General features: G+C 41.3%; 1 protein-coding gene across 1 annotated transcript in view; it reads left to right on the top strand.

Moving 5' to 3' along the window:
• Positions 1–25308, top strand: part of LOC126412125 (Krueppel-like factor 16) — a 268092-nt gene extending 242784 nt beyond the window's left edge. Inside the window, exons 2-3 of the mRNA XM_050081565.1 lie at positions 17341–17491; positions 24491–25308. Of these exons, the coding sequence (XP_049937522.1) occupies positions 17341–17491; positions 24491–24626 (287 nt within the window). The 3' untranslated portion in view covers positions 24627–25308. The remainder of the gene's footprint in view (positions 1–17340; positions 17492–24490) is intronic.
• The last annotated feature ends 206 nt before the right edge of the window (positions 25309–25514 follow it).

The raw sequence follows: 25514 nt of genomic DNA, 5'->3' as shown, positions 1-25514 counted from the left end.
GAGAGAGAGAGAGAGAGAGAGAGAGGGGGGGGGGGGAGGGAGGGAGGGGGCTTGTAAGCGAGGAACTTTTGTATGCAATTACTGCATTTCTTCTCGAAATCATATCCTCCTTGTGCTCCGCGTGTTGTAAAACAACGAATGTTACTTACTTGGCGTCCCTCTTTCATTCACTTGAAATACAAATGAGTCTTAGCCACGTGGTACTTTCCCCACAATATTTCTCTCTGCACTCTTTTCTTTTCTGTAACTTGTTGACGACACACACACACACACACACACACACACACACACACACACACTTAAAAAATGGTTCAAATGGCTCTAAGCACTGTGACTTAACATCTGAGGTCTTCAGTCCCCTAGACTTAGAACTACGTAAACCTAACTAACATAAGGACATCACACACATCCATGCCCGAGGCAGGATTCGAACCTGCGACCGCAGCAGCCGCGTGGTTCCGGATGGAAACGCCTAGAACCGCTCAGTCACAGCGGCTGGCCACACATTCACATTTCAGTGATTTTCTGTATTTTATGTGGAAACAGGTGTACTAAAACAATGCGTCAATCCTTTACGAGCTTCGAACTTTTATGTACCGTATCGTCTTTATAAATCATGAACAGTAACAATCCTAGAATATTCCGTGAGGTGAGCCATAAATTACTTTTACATCTGACTTTTTCGCCACGTTTGCAACTAAATATTCATTGCTTCCTTCTAGGAAGTTGTGAAACCACTTGTCAAAGTGATGAAATATTAAGCAAGCTCGTATTTTACTAAGTACTCGACTGCCTGGAATAGTATAAATTGCCTTCCGGAAGTTAAGGGGCACGCCCTCTGTATCTATCGTTTCTTCACATATTTCTTTCACAATCGCTATTTGTGGATTCATAATGATTTCTATTGAGATTTCGGCCTCCAAAACTGTCATACAACGCGAGCATAACAATACACCCGTAGTCTGAAACAGTTCGTCACAAATATAGGCCCACAGTTGCGAGCAAACATGCAATGACATTTTCTGTAACGTGGCCTAAGTATTTCGTCAATTGCTTGGAACACTTAGGTGCCCCAGTGAGGTTAAATGTTGCTTAAAGACTCTTGTATTCATGAAGTTCGTAGTGAGCTGTTGAAACACTCTGCGGACTTCATTTGCAACGAGTGTATGACGAAGTGTAAAACCGTTGTGGCGAGTAAATAAAGAAAATTAGTAGTAACAACAAAATTTGAATTCAGTGTTAAGTAGAAAAAATTGTGTGCGTTTTGAAACCACTGTCACGTGTGAATGCGTTCAAGACCTTGAAACTGAGACGTTCTTTAAGAGTTTTTGTAATATTCGCAGTTCGCGAATGCGATACGAAAGAGCTATTTTGGCCAGCCGTTCGCGTTTAGATTTGATCTGTTTCCGAGCGTGGTAACTTTTGAAGTATTTTCAACGGTTGTCCGTGGGGGGCGGGAAGAAACTTCCGTTAGTCCGCCAGCGGCTGTGCGGCCTTGGCGACGAGCTCAGCGCGAATGGCTCCCGCGGCGCGCGAGGCCGCCGGTTGCTGGTTCGATGCCAGCCGCCAGCCTCTTCTGCCCACGCCGTGTGCCTCGTTGACGCCAAGGGCGCCCTTTGTTCTGCTGTTTTTTGGTGCCAGAACTTGCATTAGGTAGTTATATAACGTAAACAAGAATGATAACGAATTCTATTGGCAGCGTAACACTACAGAATGACACATGGAACTCTTATCATATGAAATTTCATTGTATACTTGATGTCTTATAGGCTATGGAATGTCTCAGTAGGGCACTGGGCATGTACGTTCCGTCTTCTTGGAAAGGCGCTTGCCACTGTATAACATCTATTAATAACCACGACAGCTACTGGCAGGAAAAATGGTCAGTATTCACGCATATGACAGGAATGATCATTCGAAGCAAAAAATTCTGGTAAACAAGGGCTCTGAATTGCATACCTGAAGTCTTATGAGCTAACACCTTTCTACTATGAAACACACATCTTCTACTGAAGAAGTGCTCACAACCTTTGTTTACTACACTTTTTTGTTTCGAAGTTTCATTCGCAGTCCTGAAACTTGATCATTCTTCCAGGGACACCCTATATGAGCAATTAGCTAGATAACACCAATAGGACCCAGCTCGTTATACTGCGAATGGTCAATATCACACTGTTGATAGGCTCTTGGCTGATCTGCGCAGTCAGGTGCTCGACAAGTAACGTGCCTCTCGTACCCATCTCCGCAGCCTTCGCTCACCCCTATCATCTATGGTCCGTGGTGCACCGCAATTGCCTCGTCACCGGTTATGGTAGCGCCATTTTCCATACACGGTATACTTTAACCACGGGGCACGCGAACAGTTTAAGCCGTTTTGGATATGCTTCCGCTCTTGGCCCGAAAGCCTATAATCATGGCCTGTCAGACGTCGATTCCGCATTACGATAACGACTGCATTTGTCCGATTCCGCGTATTTTTTCGGTGCCCCCCACCCTACCCCCGAGACGCTTACCCTCCACTGATAGTGCTGCCAGCTGCCGTCTGTGAAGTGGTTCTTACATGTTAAAGTAGAACGTAGACAGTGGTCAGATTGACGGGCCGGCCCGTGTAGAATGGTTCTGTTATCCTGTGTTTGCCTTCAGTTGCACGCACGGCTGGAGCGCACAGCTAAGAGGTGCGTAACGGCTGCAGTGCTTGGAACCGCGTCCGTTGTGCGCTGCACGTCACGACCAAAGAGAAATGGTCAGTACGCGCATGTGAAAATTTCACCGGAGCACTGGAGGCGTGGACTATCACCGCCTGTGACGGAACATACCGCTGATCGCCTCCCTGAAAAACACACTCTTGAGCTAGTCTCGTGGGTAACCGGCATAGAAACACGAAACGAGCGCAACGGCAAGCACTATGAAAATCGTAAATTAAGACCAGCTTGGTTTAAAATGAGAACAAGTAGGAAAAGAAAGCGATACTAGCGTTGAACGACTCCTCGACGGTGATGTCATTAGAGTCGGAGCAGCAACACAGACTTGGGAAGGAGGATGCTGTGTAAGTCCGCCGTGCCGTTTGAAAGCAACCACACCAGCATTTACCATCTGTAATTTCCCGTAGTCACAGACAACCTAAATCTGGATAGCCGGACGGTAATTTGAACCGCCGTTCTAACAGTCCCTTCAATTCCGGCATACGTCTCGGTTGAACCAATGGAATGTAAACAGATTTTGTGTGTATCTGTAGCAGAACCACTCCTATTAAAGCAATGTGCATATGCAGATAATAAAGAATTGGAAAAAAGTCCGTAATTCGTGAAAAAATCCTCTAATGGAGTTGGGAGCAATAACCATCATCATTTGTAGCTGTGACTGGTTTAGCAGGTGGCACTGCAATACACAAAGTGGAAATCAATGACGAATACTACCTACTTAAAGAGATATCACGCGCAGTGAGTTTAATCAACTAAAAATGCTTTAACATACGAGTTCTCTATTCGGGAGAGACACTAAAGTGGATACATGAGTGAGGGATGCTTAAATGAACCTGTTCGAAGCGTGCTACATTGTGCGTTGAAAATGTCTATGATGATTGATAAGTGCAAAGCAGGACAAGATGACTGATAACAATGCAAAACCTGTCAAGAAGGACAATCAGAGATGAAAGCTAGCGCCAGTACGTCGGAGGATGATCGCTGACCACGAAAAGCAGTATGTTAAGACAGCTGCCACCGACATGGCGAAAGGTACTAATATTTCTGTGGGAAGAACGGATATGCAAGACACCTGTCAACCCCAAAGTCGCAAAAAAAAAAGCCTTCACAAAACGACAAAGCTGTTATGACGACCTGTCAACGAGGCGTCCGTAGCTTTAAATCTGTGAGAAGTCGAACCCTGTCGTTCAGAAGAACTAACACGCAGAGAAAGCGGCCCAAAGAGAGAGAAGATCCCTGTCAGCTAGCAGCGCTGTTACTGGTTTCTAACCGCGAAGTGCAAACGGCTATCACAACAAAAGTCAGTGTGCCAACACTAGAACGTTGGCAGGGAAACAGAAACAAAATAATGTGGTGTAATGATACCAAAGGCGTTGCTGTGTGTGATTATATTGTTTATTACTAAAGGTCTATTTCGGTGTGATTTGCCATCTTCAGATTATTGATTCGCCGATGTTACTTGGTTACAGGCAGTTTGCTTCTTTGGTGTTCCCTTATGTCGTATCTTTGTGATTATCAGCTGTGTTATACTGCTCGTACGATTTGTTTTTTATGTGGTTCTACGGATGTAATTTAAACCTGATGTTTCTTAAGAAATTTGTTATGCCAGATAATGTTGTGATGTGGAAGGTATGTGACAATTTTCCTATCTTGTGTACATAAACTCATGTTTTCCAGTGGTTACTTTTAATTTTGTGGTAACTATGATCTCTGATTTATTTGTAGAATTTTTCTGTGCATCTCTTGTTTAGAAAGATAACTGCTTCAAAATTTTCTATGTAATGTTTGTGTTCCAAATAGATCTGTTCATTTAGAATTTCTTGAGGGGAATTTTGTGTGTGTGCATACTTCTAGATTTCTTGAATACTCGTTAGTGAAACTTCTTGTGCAATGTGTGAAACGTCGACGGCCCGTTCTGCAGGGTATCCCACATAAAAGTAGTACGCCTGACGCTTGAGAGTCAAGTAGCAATGAACTAACAAAAAAATTCATAACAATAACGTTAAAAAACATGTTGTTACCTATTTATAAGAGATGCTGTAAGTGGTAGCCCGAGATTATTAACTAGTAAGTCAGGCATACTGGTTTCATGGGGGAGACACCCTGCATATCGTCCGCTATATGTCGTTCGATTTTCAAGTGGTGGAAGAAAGTTGGTGCTATCTTTAATGTGGTAAGGAATTTACATTGAATTTTATGTATTCCTTGATTTAAATATGTGATTGGTTTTGTTTGTCCGGAGAGTGAGTCGTGTCTGGCATTCAAATTTTACGTCGGCGTGTTTTAGTAATGTGTTAATCGTGAGAGATATCTTTGCTAGATACATAGTGGGTACATACAAATTTTTGTTTTGTTTGTAATTCTCTCGTCAGTGTTATTTCCTTATGTATGATGAATTGTAAAGGCTTAGTGCGTTTATGGTATAGGTGTGTGACAATTTTAGGATCAAAATCATCTCGTTACGCAACATATTTTAGAATTTGTATCTATGACAGGAGTAAAATACAGGGAGAGATAGTCTATATACAACTTGTACAGAAACCAGATGGCAGCTATAATATTCGAGGGTTGCGAAACGGAAACAGTGGTTCAGTAACATTGGGGCTGGGGTTCAACACTTGTCTCACTCCATTCTCAAACTGTACATTGAGCAACCAGTAAAGGAACCCAACGAAAAATCTGTACTCCAGCCCACTCCTGTTGCCTACGCTCTTAGAGAAAGTAATCAGAGTGTAGGCAACAGTAGTGGGCTGGAGTACAGATGGACGGCAACTTCAATTGTCTCGCATATGCAGATGACTTAATACTACTAAGTGAATCTAAGCATGAGTTGAAATGAATGTATCAGGAAATGGACAATTATTCACAGAAGGTAGGGTTCAAAGTGAATCAAGACAAAACAGAGTTCATGCAATTAGGAAGAAGACAAGAGCAGGAAGAATTTCTTGAGGGCAAGAGGTTCAAGAGAGTACATCAGTTCAAATACTTGGACTCGATTTACCACGAACAACAACATACAAATGGACATCAAGAAAAGAATAGCAGTGGGAATGAAATGCATCTATCATTAAAGGCCAGGGAGAAGAAATAAAAACTTTGAGGCTTGCCAGTGACGTTTTAATTCTGTCGGACAGCAAAGGACTTGGAAGGGCAGTTAGACGGAATGGACAGTGTCTTGAAGGTAGGAGATGAACATCAGCAAAAGAAAGGCAACAATAATGGAATGTAGTCGAATTAACTTGGGTGATGCTGAGGGAATAAGACTAGAAAATGACACTTAACATACCATATGAGTTTCGCTATTTGGGCAGCAAAATAAGAAATGCGTTCCTGAAGAAGAGAAACTGTTAACTTCGAATATAGATTTGAGTGTCAGAAAGTCTTTTTCTGAAGGTATTTGTCTGGATTGTAGCCAGGTGCGGAAGTGAGGATGATAAACAGTTTAGACAAGAAGACAGTAGAAGCTTTTCAAATGTGGTGCTTCAAAAGAATGCTGAAGATTAGATGGGTTGATCGCGTACTAATTAGAAGATACTGGATGGAATTGGCCAGAAGAAACTTGTGGCACAACATGACTAGGACACATTTTGAGGCATAAAGGGACCACAAAATTTAGTATTGGATGTGTGTGTGTGTGTGTGTGTGTGTGTGTGTGTGTGTGTGTGTGTGTGTGTGTGTGTGCGCGTGCGTGCGTGCGCGGGGGGGGGGGGGGGGGGTAAGAATCCTAGTGGCCTGGCCAGGATATGGCAGCATAGAAAGCTGCATCAAACCAGCAAACCAGTCTGCGGACAGAAGTCAACACCACCATCTCTCTTTATATAGTGGCATACTCCATAGGTAAGATTATTAATCGAGTAATCATACAGTGAAATATGTGTTCTGTATTTTGGATGATACGAAGGTGCGCCAATAAGGTTTGTCGTGTTAAAAAGGACGACGACTTAAAGAAAAACTGCTCCAGTACATGGCGTTAATTGTGGAAAGTGTTTCGGAAAGGCGCGCGCTGCGTTGAGCGGAGGGCGCAGAATTGGGCCACGGGCTTGGCTCGGCAGGCCCCTGGACCGGCACACGTGCGCTGCAAGGCTGTGCGGGAGCGCGCTCCGCGCCGCAGCGCCCGGGCCGGGCCAGGCCGCCGCGTCGCGTCTGCCCAATCAATACGCTGCGCGGCGGCGCGCCGCTCGCCGGCAGTAGCGTTGCGTTAGGTCGCGCCCGCTACACTGCCGCCAACCAGGTGCCGCATGCAGCGCCCCACAGCGGATGCGTCTGGCATTCGCCCGCCGTCGGAGCAGGGACGCCGGCTGCGCGTGGCGCGTCGCGGCTCACCAACTGACACCTTAAAAGCAGTTACACAAAGGAGGTGTGAGCTCCCGTGATGCACCGGTTCCGCTGGCCTCTACCGTGTAGACCACTTGCACACGATTCGCGAGTACGATCGCTTTTAGACGGAATAGTGTGGATCCTGTTCTCACCTACACGAAGATGCCTCGCGCATGCGCAGACGACTGAGAGGGAGAAGCCAAACTGACAGCGTGGAATTCTTTGTAAATTTTGTCTCGTGTTCAACGAAACTTAGTTTGTTCGTCTTATAAATAGTTAACGGATGAAACTTCTGCTATAAACACTCATTGGAATTTAAATGAGACTCTCGTGCAAGGAAATAAATGTAATTCAGCGATCCGGATCTGAAACTACTCTTAAGAAATACGTTCCTTTTCACTTGTGCATACATTCACGTTGTAATTAGACGTGAGCCACAGTGTCTTCTCATTAAAGGAAAAACCTTGTCGTAATCGAGCAAATTAACACGGGTGCTTAACACAGCTACAGAAAAGCAGCAGTTCTATTGGTTTGTCCATTTCCAGCTTTTATAATTAGATCGTTTACACATATAGGAAACTTAGTGTCAAATAAATTGCATGAAATACTTGATAGTCTCGAAAAGTGAATTTAAACAGTCTATTCACTTGCAGGAAGTTGACAACAAACGCAGTAAACACGTAGACCAGACGACTAGACAGGCACGTACTATGTAAAGGTCTCCCTCCTTTTTTTTGTACCAGCTATCGCGTGGACCTCTTGCAGTAGACGACTACTTTCTTGTTCGTGTCGCACGTCCCGCCTAAAACGAGCTTTGTTCCAAGCGAGTGACTTCCTTGTGCCACGCGGCAAGCGAGGTTACTGCATCGCCACTGGCGTATTATTCCTGTACCGAGAATCGCTTTTTGGGAGTGGTTGTTTTTGTTTATACATCGGCACCAAAATTGTGAACTACTGTGCAACCAAAGAGAGGTTATGATTGACCCTCCTCTTTACATAAGTCAAAACATAGTACCACAATTAGGTAACTAGCAATGATAGTAGAGTTAATTAATGGCCAAAGTAAAATTCATAGTGAAGATTAGTGATAAATGTTGTATGGTGAATTATCCTCTCTCTTCAGAATTGAACGAATAGAAAGTGGCGTCGAAACATTTCAAAAAATCAGAGTTTATTTCCTCGAGAAATAAATCTATACGAACACATCAAACAATATTTAGATGGTAGTATACTGCGCCGTTTCACTTTCTTTCGTGTTGCTGTCGAAGAGCCAAATCACATCAAAAACTATCTTCGAATAGAAGTGTCAGATGACGGATCATTTCAGCTTTCGATAAGGAAAAGGCACCAGAAAGACAGTTTTGACGTCGTACTTAATAATGAAAAACACAGTTGAGAGATAGGATGATAGTACGTGTTAAGACATCATGGAAAACTTCCACGGAACTAGAAAGAGCTCTAGAGAGTAAATACTATAGGAACAACTGTCTATGCCACCTGCTGTCTTCTACATACTCAGGCAGTCAGTTGATCATTCGCGTCACTGGCCCACACGCGACGTTGTTGGCGGCTGATTTACACTTCGGCATCTGACCCACATCTATCAAGAGTAGCGTGTTGGTTGATACTTCACGCCTTGCAACTTAGTTCCTCCTTCCCAATCCCTTAACCTCGCGCGGTAACTAGGCGCCGTTACCAATGTGCCACAGCCGCGCGGTATTAGCCGAGCGGTCTAGGGCGCTGCAGTCAGGGACTGTGCGGCTGGTCCCGGCGGAGGTTCAAGTCCTCCCTCGGGCATGGTTGTGTGTGTTCGTCCTTAGGATAATTTAGGTTAAGTAGTGTGTAAGCTTAGGGACTGATAACCTTAGCAGTTAAGTCCCATAAGATTTCACACACATTTTTCGAGTAGTGTGGTGTACAACAAGCGTCATCCATTGTAGGGCACTGCCCGGCAGTTTGGTTAATGGTTAATCGTGTTGTATCCGCAATGGCTGCTAACAGCCGATGTGGCAAAGCTGTAGCGTCACTTTAGCGCCATGTTGGTTCAAATGGCTCTGAGCACTATGGGACTTAACATCTGAGGTCATCAGTCCCCTAGAACTTAGAACTACTTAAACCTAACTAACCTAAGGACATCACACACATCCATGCCCGAGGCAGGATTCGAATCTGCGACCGTAGCAGTCGCGCGGTTCCGGACTGCGCGCCTAGAACCGCGAGACCACCGCGGCCGGCAGCGCCATGTTGTTTAATCTGTGATGCGTAATGCTCCATCATTACTTTCTCTCAACTTCTTGCCGTGTCTTGTTAAGGTTTCTTCTTTGCAAAGATGGCATAACTGTATGGCATCCTATTTAACATGGCTTTCAGTGAGGTCGATATCATCCCACACAAAGAAACTGTTGGGGTCCTTTAAAGACCAACGGGAGTAAGTGGCCTCATAATCGCTCGATAATCGCGGTCACATAAGTTTTCCGGAAGAACCTAGGACCAGTATCTAAGATACGATCGCCAATTACACGACCGACATGCTCTACAGTTGGAAGAATAAAAACTGTTCAGGCGTTTGCGACATGATTGTGGTGTTGGGTGTTCTCATTCCACCGACATCCTAATGGAGGTGGTATGCCCTTCCTTCCTCCGCTCCTTCTACTGACGCATTCACCGAGTTACGTGGGGACCTACAGTTTAATGTGGGCTTCGAACCACGGTGTTAATCTAAAACTCACTGACAGACGCGAAAGAAGGGGAAGTGACAGATAAAATCTTAGGACCAATCAAGGTTTCAATCCTGAGTCTGAGTCTAACACTTCCTCACGCACTAATTTTCTTTTATACTGAGGAAGCAACTCGTGGGAAAGCGATATGCACGTATACAGATGGCAGCAGTTCGGCGTACGCAAGGTATAAAAGGGCTGTGTATTGGCATTTGTACTCCGGTGATTAATGTGAGAAGCTACGTGATTATGGCCGCACCACGGGAATTAAGAATTTGAATGAGAAATGGCAGTTGAAGCTAGGCGCGTGGGACATTCAATTTGGGACATTCAATTTCGGAAATCGTTAAGGAGTTAAATATTCAGATATCCACAGTGTCAGTGCCAGGAATAACAGATCTCAGGGATTACCTCTCACCACAACGACCGAGGGCAGCGGGATTTACATAAGTTGTCAGTGCTAGCAGACAAGCAGCACTGCGTGAAATAACCGTAGGAACCAATATGGGACGTACGACGATAGTATCCGTTAGGTCAGTGCGGCGAATTTGGCGCTTATGGCAGTAGGTGATAGACGCGAGTGGCTTTGCGAACAGCGCATTACCTGCAGCGCATCTACTGCGCTTGTGACGGTTTCGGCTGGACCCTAGACGACTGGAAAGCCATGGCCTGGTCCAGTTGGTAAGATCTGATGGAAGAGTGTGGTGCAGAACTAAGGCACCCATGGACCCCATTTGTCAACAAGGCACTGTGCAAACCAGTGGTGGCTCCATAATGGTGGGGACTGTTTCAGGTTCCCAAACAAAGATGTCATGTCAGCAGGTCACAGTTGTTCGCGATTGGTTTGAAGAATATTCTGGGCGATTCGAGCAAATTATTTGGCCACCCGTCGAACAAATATGGGACAGAACCGAGAGGCCAGTTCGTGCATAAAACCCTGTACCGACAACACTTTCGCAATGGACGGCTATAGACGCAGCATGGGTCAGTATTTCTGCAGGGGATTTCCAACCACGTTCTGAGTCCATATCCCGTCATACTTTCTGCACTACGCCGGGGAAAAGGAGATCCGAGACGATATTTGGAGGTATCCCATGAATTTTGTCACCTCAGTGTATTTTCAAAATGCAGTTTACAATCAAAATGAAGCCTCTCTGTAGATAAGTTGCCTGTCTTGACAAATTTTCTGCTGTGAGTAAAGAAGTAAAATATTAAATAAGATGGAAATAATTGGCAAGTAACATAATGAGGAACAAAATTATGCCAAGGACACCAAATATACGAGGGCAATCCCAAAAGTAAGGTCTCCTATTTTTTTATAGGTACATAGAGCTGTTTATTTCTACAATGGTTTACATCAATTTACAGCTTGAACATTTAGTTATTTTTCGACATAATCACCATTTCTGTCGATGCATTTTTGTAGACGCTGTGGCAGTTTTTGTATGCCCATGTCATACCAGCTCGCCGCCATGCTGTTCAGAAAGTTATGAACCCTTCTTTCACCTCGTCTTCGGAGATGAATCGCTTTCCGGCCAAACGTTATTTTAACCTAGGGAACAGGTGGTTGCCACTGGGCGCCAAGTCAGGACTACAGGTATGTTCCCCTGAAACTGTTGCAGGAGAGCAATGGTTTGCGGAGCGATGTGTGGGCGAGCGTTGTCATGGAGAATGTGTACGCCCTTGTTCAACATTCCTCTTCTCCGACACTGAATTGCCCGTTTGAGTTTTTTCAGGGTCTCACAGTACCTGTCAGCTTTAATGGAGGTCCCAGCGATTCAGCTCCGACGACGGGGTGAAAGAAGAGGTTCATAACTTTCTGAACAGCATGGCGGCGAGCTGGTATGGCGTGGGCATACAAAAACTGCCACAGCGTCTACAAAAATGCATCGACAGAAATGGTGATTATGTCGAAAAACAGCTAAATGTTCAAGCTGTAAACTGATGTAAAAAATTGTAGAAATAAACAGGTCTACGTACTTACAAAAAATAGGAGACCTTACTTTTGGGATTACTCTAGTAATACTATAACTTTCTGGAAGAAAGTAATTACATTGATGTATTTCCACGTTCTCTGTCCTACTGAAGATCTACTACTACTTCTTCTCACACGCTGTTTGGATGTGGCTACCAGCATGTCAGCCTTAATTATTTGCTTTAAGAGATGATCTAACTCTTCAAACGGCAACAGGACTTCTCGTAAGAGTGGGAACTCCACATAATGTTCGTGCCTCCCCATGCCGCTAAGTAAATGCCCTTAGTTACGCCAACGGAACGTTCGAAAAAGTGAGACACGGTGATGCGGACACAGATATTTCTGAATGCCCCACTGGCGAGATGCTGGAGATAGCTGAGGCACCGAGTCCCTGCGCCGCCTGGCACTGCTGTTTACTCCCGGGTCGACTAGCTATTCGACAATCGATAGGCCGCCGCGGCGTGCGCCTAAAGGCGGCTCCAAAGAATACCTTCAGCCAGGCTCACACACTCAACAAAAGTGTTTCCACTGTCAATGACGTACTGCAGTTGCATGTGTGAACCCCTCAAGTTGTACTCTGTTCCGCCACTTCCCTACCACCACTGCTTCCAGGTGGCAGTATTGCGAAACACGACCATTCTGTTGCAGTTATCGTGCAGTAATTGCTGTTGTATTCCATTCGATTTCTGTGTGCTTTTATTTTATTTCTGAAAAAAGTGAAAACAAAGGTCGGCAGTTACACTTTTCGCAGCTTCTAGCAACCATTGTTTGATGTTCTCTCTCTCTCCCTCTCTCTCTCTCTCTCTCTCTCTCTCTGTGTGTGTGTGTGTGTGTGTGTGTGTGTGTGTGTGTGTGTGTGTGTGTGCAAACCAATTACGTGTACCACGAAGGAATAAATAAATAAACTTTAATATATGTAACCAAAAAAGCGGGTCGTATAAACTTTGTAATTTGTGAGACCAAGCATTGTATGAATTGTGGATTATATTTAGGAAATAGCTTCAGAGTTTGATGTGGCTGCTGCTGCTGCTGCTAAACTAAAAATTAGTTATTGGAAGTGCCGATATCAACGAATACAATAAGGTTCAAATATCTTGGAAGAGTGGCGTGTATGCAGGTTCAAATGGCTCTGAGCACTATGGGACTTAACATCTGAGGTCATCAGTCCCCTAGAACTACTTAAACCTAACTAACCTAATGACATCACACACATCTATGCCCGAAGCAGGATTCGAACCTGCGACCGTAGCGGTCGCGCGTTTCCAAACTGAAGCGCCTAGAACCGCTTTTTTTGCATCTGCTCGGGGCGGACATCGTAAGACATCCGTTAAAGTTCGTTGTTCATCGATTAACTCAGTTTTTTTATTACAGAGGGCAGCTAACCCTCTGACCGAACACGCTGAGCTACCGTGCCGGCGTTCGGCCACAACGGCCGGCTATGATATTTACATGCCAGCTGTATGTTAGTTTGCCGCTGCAGACAGTATACTCTTTTATAAATTGTTTCCCTTGATTTATACCAGTGCGAATCTATTTTCGGATCCAGCATCTGAGTTTCGTCCTCCTTGTATTTAACTCTTATCACAGCTCTAAGGCCATAACCTTCAATATAACATTCAGACCATCTATATAATTTCAATTGACGCCGTATTGAAAGCTGTGCAACTGCGTAGAATTAGTGGCGTCATGTGTGAACGGTAATTCACGATGCCACTATAGCAAGTCATAAGCTATGATGTCACGTTAGACGCATGTGGGAACCCGGCTTTAGGAACTGAAACTTTTAAGTTCGAAATTGACTGAGAATGAAGAGAAAAGTGGAAGAAAAGTTGTGGATCTTTGAGGCAAGCGCTGCTTAAACACATCGCTTCTTAAGCACATCATCACTGTGAGCAGTCATTTTTGTTTCAGAAAGCAGGGATTTCTTAATACAGCATTTTTACTATAAAATATTGTAATGACCAAGATAATTGCAGTCGTTTTACCTTTACTGTCCAACTGCACAACGAAGGATATATAGTTTACCAATAAAACTTGTAATTAAAATCTACCTGCCGTCGTATATACTTTTTGCTTCGCCCATGTACATTTCGTAGTGATAGCTGCATGTTCAGCGCCTCAGTTGAGTAAGGAGCTTTATAGAAAACACCGACAGAAACGCGTATCTCTGAATTTTGCTGATTTCTTTTGTATATATCACAAGGAATTCACTTCCATTTGTTGACACAACAGTATAAGTGTGGGGATGATAAAGTTACTGCATTCTGATGTCATGTACAAATCAAATCTGCAAAATTAGCAGCAACGCATTCCTGACGCAGTGACATCTCTGTGAAGGCCCTTCCTTACATTAAAAGCTGGATGAAGCCGAGACTTCTCAAAAAGTACACTGGTCAAGTAAAAACGCTGTTAAGATTATGATGATGATGATGACTCTAAGCATTATGGAACTTAACATCTGAGGTCATAAATCCCCTAGACTTAGAACTACTTAAACCTAACTAACCTAAGGACATCACACACATCCATGCCCGAGGCAGGATTCGAACCTGCGGCCGCAGCAGCAGCAGCGCGGTTCCGGACTGAAGCGCCTGTTTATAAGACAGTAAAACGATTTTATTATTAAGTTACTCCTCCATTTCACTGTCTAGATTTTGTAAGAGATATCCACCATAGCTACCATGAAATTTGTCATGCCTGTGAGGATCTAAGAACTTAAGTAAACGCTGTCGTCCGTGTAGGGGCAGCCGAACGATCGGCCGCGCAGATGTAAAAAAAAAAATGGTTCAAATGGCTCTGAGCACTATGGGACTTAACATCTCAGGTCATCAGTCCCCTAGAACTTAGGTTAGTTAGGTTTAAGTAGTTCTAAGGACATCCCACACATCCATACCCGAGGCAGGATTCGAACCTGCGACCGTAGCGGTCGCGCAGTTCCACACTGAAGCGCCTAGAACCGCTCGACCACCAGCGGCCGGCCGCGCAGATGTAGCACCACATCATAACCCCCCCCCCCCCTCTCTCTCTCTTTTTCTTTCTTTCTCTTTCCATCAATGAAGCCCCATTTAGCCACATTTTTCAGGGGCACCGCTTCCCTACTGGAAAGGCACTGGCGGAGTAATTGGTCTCGGTGTTGTAAGGTGAAATTCTCATAGATATTCTAACTAAATTTGAAAGACTGAATTGATGGGACTGGCATAGAATTTAAGCATCTTTCATAAATATGTACAATTCATTCTCGGTAGTATTCATTTACCCATATCTGCCGGAATGATTCCGAAGTGAGAGTACTAAGACCCGTTGAAGTCGCCAATTACTACCTACGTATTTACTAAGAAATTCCCAATTTTCAGGTGTATGAGTCAATGAGTCTTTAATGAAAAAAATAGCAAAGTGTCTACTGTTGGGAAAATATTTTCTTGGCTTTACCTATCTCTGATGTCCGCCTCCGGTAGCTGAATGATCAGCGTGAGGGATTGTCAGCCCTCTGGGCCCGGGTTAGATTCCCGGCTGTGTCGGGGAATTTTCTTCGCCCAGGGACTGGGTGTTGTGCTGTTCTCGTCCTCATCCTCATCGACTGCAGGTCGCCGATGTGGCGTCAAATTGAAAGACCGGCACCCGGCGAACGGTCTGCCCCATGAGGGGCCCTAGCCATACGATTCAATAAATAACCTATCTCTGACGTATCTTCTACGTAGTGGTGACCGGTGTTGGAAGCGTGCTGTTCCCCATCTTTACTCATAGGTGTTCAGGGCGACGTGGTTCGTGCTTGTGTAGCCGATAACACCGGTGCTAATTTATTATACATTATTTGGTGTGCGGATTTCTATCTGTCGTTTCTATTGAGAAAAACACACTCAAACAAACTAGATAACTATGTTTATAAAACGAGACACATCTGCTGGAAATACTTTTAAAGTGTTAGTAAAGTCTATTGTTAACTTGCCTGCCAAATAAGTATTCGTACTTCGCTTCCAACACACGCGGCAACGGATTTCTTCTTCAGAATTGATTTATTTGTACATGAATGTTGGATCAATACGGTGTTTAGTCGCGCACAGCTTTCGTAATGGCATGAGTCGGTCACATTTGTCATCGGTAGCCAGATGTTTATAGAGTTTAACTCGCTTCGAGCGCTTACTGCCTCGTCGAGCTGCGACCGTCACATCCCGAGTGGCCAAGGTGCTACTTTCTCTTTGTCTTCCAACACTTTTCAGTTTCATACTTAAATAAAGTGCCGGCTAGAATATTCCGTGAACTATAACGATTTTGACTACAAAACTTACACCCAAATCCACCTTCCTTTACGACTTTAAACGTCACTTAGCGTGGACGATGAGATCATAACAGGCTGTGCGCATAAACGTGGTTGGGGAAGGAAACCGGCCGTGTGTTCTTTCAAAGGAACCAACCATTTGAAAGTCCAGTATCTTAGCAATGGGCCAATTTTACAGACAAGAGAGGAATAGAAACAGTGTTAGTTTCAAATTCTGAAAAGTTAGTGCGGGATTTAACAAGGTTTCCCCGTATTCACAACCTTAATAAAGGACGAAGAATCAATTCAATGAAAAGGAAGTCTGTAAGGAGAAAATACCTTTCATTTGGAAATTGCATCTCCCAAGCGCTTCGGCAATGAGGAAACGGAGGGATATAGAATATGAATTAATTGGGAAATACTCCCTATTCACCGGATCTGTCTGTCTATTCTTAGATCCATGGAATAGTCGCGGAATATTGTCATTGATATTTGCTTCTGTTCATAATGTTAGTAGTTTCAGGTTGCCAGTTATCCTGATTTAAGCGGATTGTTTAAAATTTTATTTTTGAAAAACCCGACTCCCAATCACACAAAATAAACAAAATTTCTGCCCACTATGTGAGTATTTAAATTAGGAGCCAATCTTGTAAAAGTAACTGAAATTAAAAATTTAGCTCTTATCTCTGAAGAGATCTTACTTGCATTCGTTAACATGCTAGAAACAGTTCAAAACAGTTGGTTGTTGTTCCTTTATTTACATTTTAGAGTTGTAATTGCCCCCCCCCCCCCCCCACCCCTCGACCGAGCGAGGTGGCGCAGTGGCTAGCACACTGGACTCGCATTCGGGAGGACTACGGTTCAATCCCGCGTCCTGCCATCCTGATTTAGGTTTTCCGTGATTTCCCTAAATCGCTCCAGGCAAATGCCGGGATGGTTCCTCTGAAAGGGCACGGCCGACTTCCTTCCCCGTCCGTCCCTAATCCTAATCCGATGAGACCGATGACCTCGCTGTCTGGTCTCCTCCCCTAAACAACCCAACCCAACCCCCCCCCCCCCCCCCGCCCTCCAAATTGATTTGTCATCAGACGGCGAGACTAATGAAATGTTAGTGCCGCAAAGGAAGCAACAGTCGAAATTTAAAACAGTTTGGTAATGAATGTTGTTAGGTTTACCAAAGGTAATGATTATAATTCTCAGCGTACTGCGTGTCCTTCGTATTTTAGTACACTATAAAAAAATAATAAAAAGAAGACAGGACCCAGAAAACAGCTTCTTCCGGGGAAAAAAAACTTAGCAATCCTGTTGGAGTTGCAGCCATTAGGTCATAAGTGAGAGCATTCTATAATAGCGCCGTTCTTTGTTTGTTCACAGGGGAGCGACCATTCCCGTGCACGTGGTCTGGCTGCGGCAAGAGGTTCGCCCGCTCGGACGAGCTGGCACGCCACACGCGCACCCACACCGGTGAGAAGAACTTCTGCTGCCCCGTCTGTGATAAGAAGTTCATGCGCAGCGATCACCTCAGGTTAGTTTTCCAAGCGCTCGGCCAGCCTTTGGACGTAGAGATGATTTCCGCCATCAAAATACCATTCCACTTTGCTACAGAAAACAGATCTAAAGTTTAAAGAGTCTGATCAGCACTAAATTCGCTTTTCGCGTAATTGGATTGACATTCGTTCATATTTGAGCTACTGGTGAAAACAGAACAAGGTGACAAACTCGCTGCAAATCAAGTAGTTTGTAACCACTATGACGCCGTACAGTGGGACTACTTTAATTAACTTGGTTTCTGAAGCTCGGCAATAATATGGAGGTTCTTCAGTGTAAGACTTTCTAACAGTGCCTTCAGGCATATTGAAAACGTAAAAAATAACAGGCCAGTGGGAAAAGACTATTATCAAAGGAATACATAATATGTGAAAATAAGAGATTACTGTCATGACACATTTGTAGAAGTCAACTCATAGCCAATCTCTTGGTCTTTCAACATGACATACATTAGTTTAAACTACAGAAAAATCTGTCATTAAAACTTTATTTTACTGCCAACAGTGACATACTTACCAAATCAGAACAGCAATATTAAGAATTTTTTGTGCCTTACTTTAAAAATCGATAACACTGTACAAAACAGAGCATTAAAAATATATACCATCTGCTGCTTCCTATGCTTAAAGCATTATACATTTTACTCGGTCATTTTGACTGGTAATATTTGATTACCAAAATATCTCTACTATAATTTAGGAGCATCACATTCTTATAAAATACAAATTATAAACATAGACTTCCACGGCGTTGTCACAGTCAATAAAATTCTTCTGGGTTTGAGGCCGCATTGTCATCTGTAAAATTCTGACGTTTCGGCGACTGTTGCAAGGCACCTTCCTCAGGGTGTATTGCTAAACCCAGAAGAATTTTATTGAAAATACAAATTGTCTCTTATGTGTTTTGTTTTACAAATGCATATTGCTTTTTAGGGGCTGGTGGCAAGGGGGAAAGGTTGTAGTGGTGGTCGTAAGCACATATATAAGTCTGTGGATCTTACTAGTTTCTTCTCTGTATCCTTGTTGTATTTGAGTGCAATGCCTCAACCGAATTAATCGAAAGAGCCATTTTGTGCTAACATTTCATTACCAGTCACAATTTTTGTTACAAATTATTTTCCCTTAAAAAATCATAGTCTGTTTTCATTGTTGATGTCATTACATTATACAATTTCAGCTTTAGATATTCAATTCTAAAACTCTTTTGTTTCTCACTTCAGACATTCGGATATTGTTTACAGCCTAATATTCAAAATCGGTTTTATGCAGTGTCCAGCCAGCAGATCCCTTTGTAATTAATTCATAGTTAATATCTTTTTTTAATGATGAAATTTTGTCACAGTTCCCACACTTTTTGCACTTTTAACCCCCCCCCCCCCAAAAAAAAAAAAACAGATTAAACAATCTAAGACATTAAGACAAAATGCCATACGTTAAAAGTTAAATTATTTACACAGTTTAAGCTGGATTATTTTTGCATTCTGTCTGTTTAACCCATACACAGGTTTTGTGCTGCATTCATGACTCATTCATCCATTTCATTTTTAAATGAAATTATATCTCCAAACCACAGACCTTGTGATAAATAACTAATTGCTTTTCTTCTTTATTATTTACAATACTCTTTTATTTATTAAGAATGTTCATTCTTATATTAGCTAATAGTTATCTCTCATTAATATTATCTTCAACTGAATTTAAGAGAAGTCTAGATTTGGGGACTGAAAAGTTGTGTGAGCCATATAGCAAATGGCAATGTTTGTTATAAAGCTGAATGACAAGTAATTAGGCAACCTACTATTGATGTTGACATGGTATTTATAGATGCAAAAAAAAAAGTTTATTTGAAAAATACCATTGTAATCAAGCAAATATTAAACACTGTACATTGAAACAAGTATGCTGCCTTCTCAGTTTTACAAAGTAGCAGCTGCTGACTCTTTTACTACATTAAATTTAGATGGAATAAGTTCAAATCCTATTAAGCTGTATAGTGATAGTTTATTGTTAATACAGTATACAGAGTAAGTTTCTGTATCATTTTTGCCTCATGTCTATGTATATCCTAACTCATAATCCCTGAAGGTTCTCCTTATTAATGGGATCTAGAATGACTAGGATTCCCATATTATTTTAAACAAAATCAGGACATTTTCAAAATATTGCACAAAAATGCTGGCCAAATGAGTGAAAACTGAAACACAGTGGCATTGGTTTAACAATAATTTGTTTTCACATATTCTACCATAATGCTGATGTTAACAGTAGTATTACCTAAACAATTTGGATATAAATATAAACACAAATTTCACACATTTTGCAGTGAAGGTGGTGGTGCACACACTCTGGTTTTTCAGTGGTATTTTACAGTAGTGTGTATTTGCTGTAGAAGTTTATTTTCATTAAATATCAAATTGTAAAAGCCCATGTAAGGGAGGCTATCCAATATGGTTTCTGTCATTTTCAGATTTACCATTTCTTTCATCTAATTTAAGTAATTATTGAAAACACTGATTCAGTGGATGCATTAGAACCTGGAGTAGTTAGTGAAAACTCAACCAAGTCTCTAATAATTTTCGGGCACTCGCTCATTGTGAAAATGAGTAAAATTTTCAGCATAAATACGAAGATGTTTGTAGATTTTAGTAGTTGCGAGCTGTATATGAAGGGGTAAGCCATTGGACAGTATTGTACACAATATGAGATTGACATCCTACACCATTTAAATTATTTTCACTCTTTTTCTTGCCAGTTAAATTAAAATATTGTTCTCACCTCTCCTTTTCTTTGCTCCATAATTGGTATTGGTGTTTTTAGCTTAAATTGCTATAACCTCCTTCTGAAGATCAAACTTTTCTAACACCTCTAATATGTAAGAAGTCAAATGTATTAAACACCAAAGTTCATCAACTCCAAAACTCTCACTACAATGCCTTTATCTGGATGGTAAAACCTAACCATTTTAAGGAACCAGCTTGAGTTCTTGTGGATGGAAGAACTTGTGAATACCAAAATAAAGTGCATTTCTTTCTGTTTCTTCATCATTTGTTCCATAACATGTGGGCAGTCACATTCATGGTAATGTTCTTCTGTAAGGCAGTCAAATTTCTCATCAAACAGTGAGTTTAAGTACTCATTGTAGGAAAAAGTAATTATTCATCTTCGTTTTTCCAGTGCATTTGTACATTAATCTATTTGGCAATTTACATCCATTTTGTACTCATGTGATTTCATGGTGCCTCTCAGGTTTACTGGTGTGTTCCTCTTTGGATATGTAGTGAGAGTGCTTTTGTAGGAAAGCAGCCCTGAGACACTCCCATTTCATACAACTTATACACAGGACATTTTTATAACTCGTGCGTGCTCTGTTGGTGCTATATGCTGAGAAAATTATATGTAGGCTGTTGCAAGGCATCACTTGTTTGTTCAATGTCACTGCAGTTCCTACAATGGCAATAGATTTTTTACACCCCTCCTCCCTTCCACCATTGTCCTGAATAACCCTTCCATTCATTGTTACCACCTATTTATTATGTTCTGTCTAAAAGTTTTAGCAGTGTTTTTTAGGAACTGAAAAACTAGTTTCATTAACTAGTTAAAGAGCGTGTGCTACATCTATGTTCCTTTATTATTGCACATAAATCTCCTTTCTTGCATTTATATTTAAGTATTTGCAGTTAAAAGACTGACATATATAATTGAGAAACTCCAGCTGGTGTTTTGTTATTTAAATATTTTATTCTGTAGTGGCTGAATTGATAGAGGGCGAAAATGTGAATGGTGAAATGTGTCAACAACTAAATTGCTAATATTTATCAATCCCATTCTTATAGTGAAATCTAATAAGAAGAAAATACATTGTGAATGTGATACATTACATATGTCTCTGGTTACACCAACTGTATCAGGAGAACAGACTTTTAATATTTTACTTGAAATATTGTAATAGCAATGATTGTTCCATGCTCCACTTTGTGGTTAAGTGTTGACCCATGTTTCATCAGTAGTAACAGATTGGAATCAATTTGATTTTATTCCCCACCAAACTTGTTAAAGAAGTAATAGTGTTTGCTTATAAAGAGATTTAATTATTTTTCTAATGCAAAACTGTTTGTATCATTGACACTCTTCCTCATATGCTCCAATGCTTTTTCTTTTGAGTTAACTATACCGATATCCTCTTTTGCTACAGAAATGGTAATCACAAAATTCTGCCATTTTTTTTCTGTAATAATTTAATCATTCTTGTCCCCGACAGACTTGCCAGTTTCCCCTCCAGATGACCGTATTTGCAGACTTTTTGGAAATTACTCTAAATGTTTTTTAGATTAGTATTACTGATAGTGTGAATACAGGTGCATATCTGTGATGGTACTAGGAATTTTCTGTATTTTCCTCTTCTTGCAGAATTTTAATTCAGCTTGTTACATATTGTGTCTCTAATGCTGTATTTGTGGCAAGTCTGTTGCGTTCGGAAGCAGACCTGCTTCAATTCTGTTATAGTGGTGTGTTTTATCAAGCACACCGCATAACACCTAGCTTTAAGAAAAACATGTAGAATATCATTTGGGATGATAAACTCAATGCATTGTAGATCAGTTCTGAACACTTAACATATCAGTGAAGATACTTATGTTCCATTGATATTGAGTGAGAGGTTACATATATCATAGTATTTAGTAGTGCAACCAACACTGAATGTACAGCAGTAGTAATTTCCTTTTCGAGCGGTTATTGTTCATCGTAACAGATGGAAGCGCCTACTATGACCTCTAACTTTTTGTTAGAGAAAGTAAACCAGTTTATAGCTGTATCATCTCTGCTTCTAACTGCACGGAGTGAGACACGTCAAGGGCACCCATACGATAGTGCGTTTGGAGGGGGGGGGGGGGGGGGGGGGGAGCTAGACCGAGTTGCTAGTTGTATGGAGTAGTTTTAAATTTGGGACACGAATGGCGGCTCTTAAGTAGCTGTAAAAAAGTTCCATTTCCAACCCTGTTAAAAATGTGCACAGTACTAACTTGTGAATCATTTTCTTGAAATAAAAACAGCTGACTGTATTTTTTACTTACCTGTGGGCTGCATGATCAAAGTACCTATTGCTGTACATGCATCACTCCATATGCAGAAGACTTCAGTTAAATCAGTCCTACTTAAGGCCATTCAAATAAATGTATGAAAAGTGTTCTTTCTAAAATTATATTTTGTGTGGGGCAGAGGAATGAGATGTCTTTCTTCCTTGAAGTAAGGTAGGTATGGTGTCTATAAAAACTGGCCAGTTAAAACAGATAGCAATGTTTTAGTTCTGAATAACCAGTATTTTTCGATATTTGTTTGGTCTTGGTTATAACAGGTGTTTTTCTTTTTTATAATAACCAGGTAATCTGAAATATCAATTAGCCATAGCAGCAAAAATTTTTAGTTTTTAAATAAATCCATTTTAAAAAAGAATTAATTTTTATTTGATAAATTTGCATTGCATTGAAATATTGCCTTATCACGGAAAATTGGGAAAATCGATCAGCGCGTATTTTAATAAAAATGCTGATAGAAATGAGCAACAAACACGTGGCATAAGACTTGGTGTGGAATTGCAGAGACAATAGTGTAGCCTATTAGGTGAAATGCGTGTGCCTGCAGTGTACAAGATTTGCTGCATACAGTCTAGATTGTAGTTCCTCACTTTTGTCGTTAAAAATGAATTAAAATCAGCAGTAGCCACAACAAACTTATGAAATAAGGAGAAAACTTAAAACTTTCCAGTCCATTCACAGAATAAAAATAGAAAGGAGCTGATCTGCTGGCTGTGTTGACATGACATGCCTTTATCTGCTTTTAGCCCTTGGCTTTAAAGTCTTTAGTTGATGACACATCGGGCGACTTGTGTGTTACCGATAATGAAAGGGACGATTAGGATAACACAACACTGACCCAGCTGGAAATCAAACCCAATTAACAAGAACAATAATCCTTCAACTTCAGTTTTTATCATTTAGTGCTGAATATTTATAATGTCCATATAGTGGCATGACCTAGATTACAACACGGTTTTTGAGCAGAGATTCAAAAAATTAGAGAATAGGAAAATACTGGAGATTTTTTTTATAGTAGTCCACCTCTTATTACTTTTTAACAAAAACAGCGAATGGTGGATGGACTAAGTTCTGTTTCATTTGCGTATTTAATTTAATATTTTGATTCTAAGAACTGAAGGAGTTGCAATTTTTCAATCTTTGTTCAATTTTTACATTTATTACAGGAATTAATAGGAGTAAAAAACTGAAACTTGGTTGTTTCAGAAACCAGTTATCTTCAATGGTTTTCCCACTCTGATTAAACTAGTGTTGAATAACACAGATCAAACTTCATTGTTTCAGCGATAACCACCATCCCTAGCGTCTATTGGTGAAGCAGATTTATACCTTTAAATATGTTGAGGCGGAGAATACTAGTAGACTCTAGAGGTAGACAGTGATGATGTTGCACCTTGGAATTTCAATGTGGTTCAGTAGCTATATACAAATGACTTCCTCTAGTGCTGACATCCAAATAAAAGAACCAAAGAAACACATGTAGAAACAAGTGGGAATTCATTGATAACTGAAGTTTCTGTGAGCCACTTTCACTTAGAAACTGCTTCTGGCTTCATTTATTTCCATAAAGTACCAGCTGAATCTGCTGCACAATATTGTTTTTGTAAAACATTTTTTACAATGTTTTACCAGAAATCTTTGTCATCATGGTGCATACTCCCTTAGTTCCTGCACATTCCTGTTACGGTGCTCTACCTTCGTTAGTGCAAAACATCTCCGATCTCTTTTTACTGCCTTGTCACTTTCTGATCAATTATTTTAGTTAGATAACTGTTACCAGTGTAATACTTATTACTAATTTCTCTTGGTCATAAAAAATTCCACTTCTCTGTATTTATTCAACTTCACAAGATTAACCTATAACACACCATTTTCTGTTCACAGCAAACATGCCCGCAGGCATCCAAATTTCGACCCGTCAGTCCTGCGACAGCGAAGACCACCTCATAAGGCGTGCTCCATAAATTCCAGTGAGGGTACACCATCTGAGGTGCTGTCCGATTCGGTGCCATCGCCCTAGCACCCTCAATATGCTGCCACCGCCGCAAACCATCTCTGAAGCATTTTATTGTTATGTGGTGGTTGCAGTTTGCAGTGACCGAAATGTAACTGGAAATGTAGATTTAGTGTCCTTAAAGAACCATAATAACTATTATTTTTAGAACTGTTACCCTCATTATTTTTTATCGTCTCTTCCACTATCGCAATGTAGTGGACTCTACTAAGTCTTTCTATAAAAAGCAATTAAGAGAACGCCATGAAAGGATGCTGTTGATAGCTGGCTGGCTGTTACAATCTGACAGTTATGTGCTCTTCCCATTTAATTCATTTCTAACCTCACGGCACATACTTGTGACATGTCACTTGTTATTAAAGAAATTGTTCATGTATGGAGGTAATGCATGAAATGTCCTGTCAGCTGCCAGTATATCACAGTTACTCTTTCAAACATTTTGACTGGGAGCTTGTTTGCACGATTCGGTCACTGTGTATATTATTGTGTATAAACTTGAAAACTTAGGCCTTATTACCTTTTTATACTAATGTAATTAAACATGTGATTTTTCTTATGATGGTGTATGAGGACTCAAAGTAATTTGGTTGGTGTGTACGAAATTGTAATGTGGTTTCATAGGCCTGGATGTGAATTTCAGCAGTCTTGTACATGTAGCCACGATTAAATTGGAGGCAATGTTTGGATGCGTGGTATATATATATATATATATATATATATATATATATATATATATATATATATATATATATATATATATATATACAAACGGATTATTTGTGTGTTAGGATGAAAATATCAGCAATGGCATGGACAGTTGTATAAAAAAGGATGTGCGTAAATTTTTATCCAGTAATATATCAGTTTGAAATGCCTGATGTAATATGTTTATGA

Source organism: Schistocerca serialis, chromosome 7 (genome assembly GCF_023864345.2).
Source record: "Schistocerca serialis cubense isolate TAMUIC-IGC-003099 chromosome 7, iqSchSeri2.2, whole genome shotgun sequence".
In the NCBI taxonomy this organism is placed as follows: Eukaryota; Metazoa; Arthropoda; class Insecta; order Orthoptera; family Acrididae; genus Schistocerca; species Schistocerca serialis.
This window is presented reverse-complemented; position numbering and strand designations above follow the sequence as displayed.